General features: G+C 35.1%; 1 protein-coding gene across 1 annotated transcript; it reads left to right on the top strand.

Moving 5' to 3' along the window:
• Positions 1 to 4,857: 4,857 nt before the first annotated feature.
• Positions 4,858 to 5,786, top strand: LOC125130373 (olfactory receptor 6C2-like). The gene has a single exon (XM_047785741.1). It carries the CDS (start codon positions 4,950 to 4,952, stop codon positions 5,784 to 5,786), a length of 837 nt encoding a protein of 278 aa, XP_047641697.1. The 5' UTR covers positions 4,858 to 4,949.
• Positions 5,787 to 7,371: the final 1,585 nt, after the last annotated feature.

The raw sequence follows: 7,371 nt of genomic DNA, 5'->3' as shown, positions 1-7,371 counted from the left end.
TGCCAGATCCCCACACATGAGAATTTAATGTGTGGCTCAGAACTCTCACTCCTGTAGGTGAGTCTCTGTGAAGCAGTTAGTTTTCTGTCTGTGGAGCTTCCCACCCTGGAGGTATGGGGTTGTTTATATCTCAAAATCGCCCCTCCTACCTCTTGAGGTGGTGGCCTCTTTTTCTTCTGAAGTAGAGTATCTTTTTTAAGGTTCTGGTCCATTTCGGTGAAGTGTGCTCAGTCTTTAGTTGTGAATTTTGTTGTTTTTTAGGAGAGAAGTTGATCTCCAGTCCATCTATTCCGCCATCTTAATCCTCTCTCCCCTCATGTATCTTTTTGAATGAAAGTTTTGTTTGGATATATGTCCAGGAGGGATTGCTGGATCATATGGTGGTTCTATTTTTAGTTTTCTGAGGAACCTCCATACTGTTTTCAATACTGGTTGTGCATATTTACATTCCCAACAAGAGTGTATGATGATCCCTTTTCTCCATACCCTCTCCAGCATTTATTTTTTGTAGACTTTTGATGATGATCATTCTGACTAGTGTGAAATGGTACCTCATTGTAGTTTTGATTTGCATTTCTCTAATAATTAGTGATGTTGAGCATTTTTTCATGTACCTCTTGGTAATCTGTATGTCTTTGGAGAGAGAAGTTCTTTTGCTCATTTTTCTATTGGACTGTTTTTTATTGTTGTCATTGATTTGTATGAGTTGTTTGTATATATTAGAGATTAAGTCTTTGTTGGTTGCTTTGTTTGCAAAGATTTTCTCCTATTCTGTGGGTTGTCTTTTCTTTTTCTAATGGTTTCATTTTCTCTGCAAAAGCTTTGAGTTTAATTACATCCCGTTGGGTTTTTTGTTTGTTTGTTTTGTTTTTCGTTTTCATTGTCATTACTCTAGGAGTGGATCAAAAAGATTTTAGTGTGATTTATGTCAAAGTGTTCAATCTATGTTTTCCAACAGGAGTTTTATAGTTTCTGGTCTTGCATTTAGGTATTTATTCCATTCTGAGTTTATTTTTGTATATGATGTTAGAGAATGTTCTAATTTCATTCTTTTACATGAAGCTGCCAAGTTTCCCAGCACCACTTTTTGAAGAGATTATCTTTCTTCCACCACATATTCTTATTCCTTTCATCTGATGATGGCATTTAGGTTGTATATTCTTGCCTCTTTTGTCATATATTAGTTCACCATAGGTGCTTGGATTTATTTCTGGCCTTTTATCCTATTCCTTTGATCTGTATTTCTATTTTTGTTCCAGTACCATAATGTTTTGATGACTGTAGCTTTGTAGTATAGAGACAGACATTTTTGTACAATGCAATCTCCCTTGTCCTGTCATATTCTTCCCCCCACCCTCCCCACCCCTGCAATAGAATTTTCTTAGTTTGAGTTTCCCTCATTGTCCCTTATCATTAGATTCATGTTATTCATTCTTAGCCAGAGTACTCTACAGATGGTATTGTGTCATCCTCAGGGTGACAAATCTGATCCCCAGGTCAAGTTGTCCAATTTCTCCATCATTACTTCCTTTGTAACTAATAAGCAGTCTATGAGAATATATCTCAACACCATGCAAGTATCCAATTCCTCAACAAAAATTTCCCTTTAATTTACATCTTTTGATAGTTTTTACCTGGTTTGGTCTTTATAATAATGATTTCAAAAACTTTATCTGTATCTCCCAGCTTGTCCTTGATGTTTTATTATAAGTAGGACCCCACCCTTTACTTCCAAAATAATTGACCCATTGATTCCTTATATGCTGTCATGAATTCCTAGTTTTCAATGGCTTATAGTTTACTACTGTACCTAATAATTTTGGTGCTCAAATTCCCAAATTTGTCAGTGGGCCCTCCTTCAAGCTGGCTTGTCGGACTTTGTTACAAGTCCCATTGTTTATTTGAGGATTTCCTTAATTTTGGCATAATAAGTTGTTGCATGCTCATGTTGCACCTACTCTACCTCAGTCCTGGATAAGGCAAATTTTTAGGGAAAACTGGCTTACTTTGGTGGGGAAGAGAGGCTAAAATCTGGGCCCTTAGGTGAGCTAATTGCTACTGGGGTGTCCTTTCTTAGCTATTTTTAGTGGACTAAGGAAATGTAAGCATCATATACACATAGACTACAGCATACAAAAATATGCACATATATACCCACAAATATCCTTGCACATATACATATATGCATATTTTTAAAATTTAATTTTATTTGGAGTGTAGTTGGCTTACAATGTTGTATAAGATTCAGCAAAATGTATGAATCATTATAGCCATTCTTTTTTTCCCATATAGGAAATTTACCACAAATTATCAAGTATATTTTCTTGTGGTATGCAATAGGTTCTCATTAATTGTCTACTTTATACAGTATGATGTATATGTTATTCTCACCCTCCCAGTTCTTCCGTCCTATGAATGGCTTCATTCATGGTAACCTTAAGATTAGTTTTGAAATCTATGAATTTGTTTCTGTTTTATAAAAAAGTTCTTCTATATCATTTTATTAGATTCCACATATAAGTGATATTATAAATTAGTCTTTCCCTGACTCACTTCACTCAGTATGATAATCTCTAGGTCCATCCATGTTGCTGCAAATGACATTATTTCATTCTTTTTTATGGCTGTGTAATATTCCATTGTATATATGTACCATATCTTCCTTATCCATTCCTCTGTTGATGAACATTAAGGTCTCTTCCATGTCTTGGCTATTGTAAATAGTGCTGCAATGAACATCTTTTCGAATTATGGTTTTCTTGGATAGATGCCCAGGAGTAGGATTGCTGGATCATATAGTATTTCTATATGAAACCTCCATAGTCTCCTCCATAGTGGTTGTACAAATTTACATTCCCACCAAGAGTGTAGGAAGATTCCCTTTTCTCCACACCATCTCCAGCATTTATTGTTTGTAGAATTTTCACGATGGTGTTACCTCATTATAGTTTTGACTTGCATTTCTCTAATAATTAGTGGTGTTTATCCCCTTTTCATGTGTTTTTTTGGCCATCTGTCTGTCTTTGGAGAAATGCCTATTAGATTTTTGCCCATTTTTGATTAGGTTTTTTGTTTTTTCGATATAAAGCCACAAGAGATGTTTGAATAGTTTGGAGATTAATTCCATTTTCTCCTGTGTGTTAACTTTCCATTTTTTAAAAATGGTTTCCTTCATCTATGCATATTTAGATTATTTAAACCTTCACATACACATTTTAGAGATCATGAGATTACACTGAGACCTGCAAGTACAGTTCATCCCCTCAAGATTCTTTCTTGTCTCCAATCAGTATGTATCTTTCTAATTTCTTGGCAAAAACTCTGAAAATCACCCTTTTCTCATTTGCTCAGTCTGATAGTGGATCTAAAATATTTCAGCAATTTTGCCCATACTATTACAAAAACATTGCCCACTAAAAAGAACTTAGGATTTATTTAAAATTCTTCCTACCCTACCTCAGACCAAGATAGAACAGATATAATCTTATATGTGTCTGGACTAGTCCTTTCTTTCCCCCTCATTGCTATGATTATGGTATATGAGATTAGGTATTGTGGTACAAATGGGTGGATATTTTCCTATTTAATTTCAATTTCAGGTACTCCCTCCCATCTTTTTGGATTTAAATTTATTTTATTTTTGACTAGACATATTAACATGTTTCTGAAGGTCAAAACTACATGACAATGATAAGAAATCTTACTCAAAAATATGCGATAGTAGTGTCCCTCTCTGATTAGTAGGGTTTTTAAAAAATGATTTTATAAGGAATACCAGAGCATGTTTTATGTTGATTAAATTAATCTAGGAGTATGAAGGGAATTAATGATGTAACACACACACACACACACACACACACACACACAGAGGTGCTACTTGAAAGGCTAAATTCCTTCTTGAGGTGATTAGATATTGGATTCAGAAAATTAGAAAAATATACCTGAGTGGAATTGCTGGATCACATGGTACTTCTATATTTAGTTTTTAAGGAACCACTATAAACTTTTCCATCGTGCCTGCACCAATTTACATTCCTGTCAACAGTGTGCGAGTGTCCTGTTTTCTCCACACCCTTGCCAATATTTGTGTTCTTTTTGATGATGACCATTCTGACAGGGGTGAGGTTATATCTCATTGAGTTTTTGATTTGCACTTCCCTGATGACTAGTGATGTTGAGCATCTTTTCATGTGTCTGTTTTCCATTTGTATGTCTTCTTTAGAAAAATGTCTATCCAGATCTTCTGCCCATTTTTTCAGCTATTTTGTTTGGATATTGAGTTTTGTGAGCTCTTTATATATTTTGGATATTTACTCTTTATTATAAATGTCATTTGCAAATATGTCATTCAATAGGTTGTCCTTTGGTTTTGTAATGGAAAGACTTTCAAGTTTAACTAGAAAAACTTAAGAAAGATTTTTTTATAAGAAAGAAAATTAAAAAAATAATATCTATACTTGTTTCCCAAGGACTATTATAAGCATGTTACATGATTTATCTCATTTAAAATTGACAGTTACTCTATGATGTAGTATTATCATCAACCCCTTCTTACAGATTAGGGGGTCAGAAACACAGGTTGGTAAATGACTTGTCCAAGGTTGCTCATGTAGACATATGATTTGCACTCAGGCAAACTGGTTCTAGCTTCCCTGTAGTATATTCAGTGGAGTTGAAGGCATCACTCCTGAAAAATTATGAAAGACTGTTTTTCAAGTTATAGAAGGAGCAGCATGTGACTAGTTTGTTATTTGTAGTCACAATTTGATTCTGTCATATTTGACATTGTTCCTCAGATGCAGTTTCTGTGACTTTTATGTGAAGATTGGGCAATAGTATGAAGTCAGTGACGAGAAATCATTCAGCAATAACAACGTTCATCATACTGGGTTTGACAAGTGACCCACAACTAGAAATTCTGTTTTTTTTTCTTTCTGCTGATCACATATATGTTAAGTGTAACTGGGAATCTGACCATAATTTCTCTGGTCTTGGTGGATTCTCATTTAAAAACAGCTATGTATTTTTTCCTTCAAAATTTCTCCTTCTTAGAAATCTCATTCACAACTGCCTGTGTGCCCACCTATCTGCACATCATATCAAGTGGGGACAAAACCATCACCATCAGTGCCTGCTTCAGCCAAATCTTTTTTATTGTCCTCTTTGGAGCTACAGAATTTTTTCTCTTGGCAGTGATGTCCTATGACCGCTACGTGGCCATCTGCAAACCCCTGCATTACATGAGCATCATGAACAGCAGAGTCTGCAGGAATCTCGTCCTCTGTTGTTGGGTATCTGGCTTATTGATTATCCTTCCACCCCTTGGCCTGAGCCAACATTTGGAATTCTGTGACTCTGTTATTGACCATTTTTACTGTGATGCTTCTCCAATCCTGAAGAATTCCTGTTCAGATACATGGTTCATAGAGCAGCTGGTTATAGCCTGTGCTGTGTTGACCTTCATAGTGACCCTTGTGTGTGTCGTTCTGTCCTACATATACATCATTAGGACAATTCTAAGATTACCATCTGCCCAGCAAAGGAAGAAAGCCTTTTCCACCTGTTCTTCCCACATGATTGTGGTTTCCATGACCTATGGAAGCTGCATCTTTATGTATATCAAACCTTCAGCCAAGGATGAAGTGGCCATTAATAAGGGAGTATCCCTGCTGACTACATCTGTGGCCCCTTTGTTGAACCCCTTCATTTATACTCTGAGAAATAAACAAGTAAAGCAGTCTTTCTATGACACTCTTAAAAGACTTATGTTTAATTCAAAAAAGTAGCAGAACTGCATACTGGGAATTAAAATTAAATTAAAAGATATATCATGAGAATGTAGATGAAAATGGAAGCCATGAGGGTGACACGTTTTGACAGACATTAAAGAGAACTGAGAAGAAAGAAAGCTGACAGTCCCAGCATCTGCGCATGGGCATTTCTCTTCTCCCTTAAATTGTTAAAACTTTCAATCTCTTCTTAACTGATAATTCAATCAAGTCCTCATAATCACTTCAAATAAGCATTAGTCATTAGTCTTTCATGTCGCTATTCTGTACATGTCATTACTTTCCCCTTTTTGCTACACAACCACTTTTGAAGAGTCTTCCCTTTGTAGGAGGAAAACTGCATCGATTTGCAGGAAATGCAGACGACCTTCATCTTCATATCAGCTTTGTCAATGCTGTCCTCACAATAAATAACACAAGAATAGATATAGAAATAAGAATACCATAATATTCCTTTCCCTTTCTTATATGAATGTATTAAAATGATGTAAAAACAACTGACACCCCCTCATCCAGCAATACAAAGAGATGTTGCAATATAGCCCTCAAAGATTATTGAAAGATTTCCTCCTTCAGTAATTTTTCAAAGAAAATGAGAAAAGCCAGATGCGAAACAAAAACTATTTGGCTTAAAGTCATCAGATTGCTGCTGAAAGAGAGTACAAGATTCTGCAAATGTTGAAACTGTTGAAAAGTGAGGTGATTGTAGATGGATACTTTTGCCCTTAGAGGCATTTTCAGGTTCATGGCTATATATGTTTTCTTTCTTTTATTTTTTGAGTCTTACTTGTTTAAAAGTTAAAAATATACATTACATAATTAGTCTGTTATATTATCATTTTATGTTTCATATTATTTGCATCATCCTTCTATGTTTGTGCTTTTATTCGAATATTTCTTTTAAAAATGTTTTTCAATTTGTCTTTTGATGAAAAGTTGAGGGTGACTGTTAAGGTTTTGCTCTTAGGAATCAAAAATGTTCACAGAAAATAAAGTCAGAGGCTTATATAAATACTTGGGAACCTCATTTGAGGGTAGAATTGGCTTCTGGGACCACTGGTAAGAGGGGATGGTTGTGTTAAAATGCTGTAGGCCCTACTGGGAGGCAACTGAACATGAGCCATAATAAGGTGGCTTTAAAGTGAGGGTCAAGAATTTCCTATTGTCCTGAAGTGTGCTATTGTCCAGAAAAGAGCAAGAAAACACTTGAGTAGTTTCTACAAATAAAGGTGTGTGGAGTAAACTAGGGCTGTTCTATTCTGTGAATGGAATTTTTGTGTCAAGCATAATTCTACTTTGCTTTTTAGATAACTGTGGGTTTTAGGGAAACACAGTTGTTTGACTGAAAAGGAATTAGCTCTCTTCTCCTCTTTCGGTGGTGGTTACGTAAGTGTTTACAGTTTATTACATGGTACTTTTATGTCTTAGTTATTTTTCTGTATATTTAAAAATAAAAATTCTTTATGGAAAAATATGTCCTTTGTGGGGCAAGCCTTCTGAGGTATCTTATATTTTCCTGTCAAATTTAAATGTCTGATTTCTCTTTTCTTTTTTGATTAAGTTAAAAATTTTATTATAGTTG

Source organism: Phacochoerus africanus, chromosome 7, assembly GCF_016906955.1.
Source record: "Phacochoerus africanus isolate WHEZ1 chromosome 7, ROS_Pafr_v1, whole genome shotgun sequence".
Classification (NCBI taxonomy): Eukaryota; Metazoa; Chordata; class Mammalia; order Artiodactyla; family Suidae; genus Phacochoerus; species Phacochoerus africanus.
The sequence above is the reverse complement of the archived record's forward strand: the minus strand, read 5'-3'. Positions and strand labels throughout refer to the sequence as shown.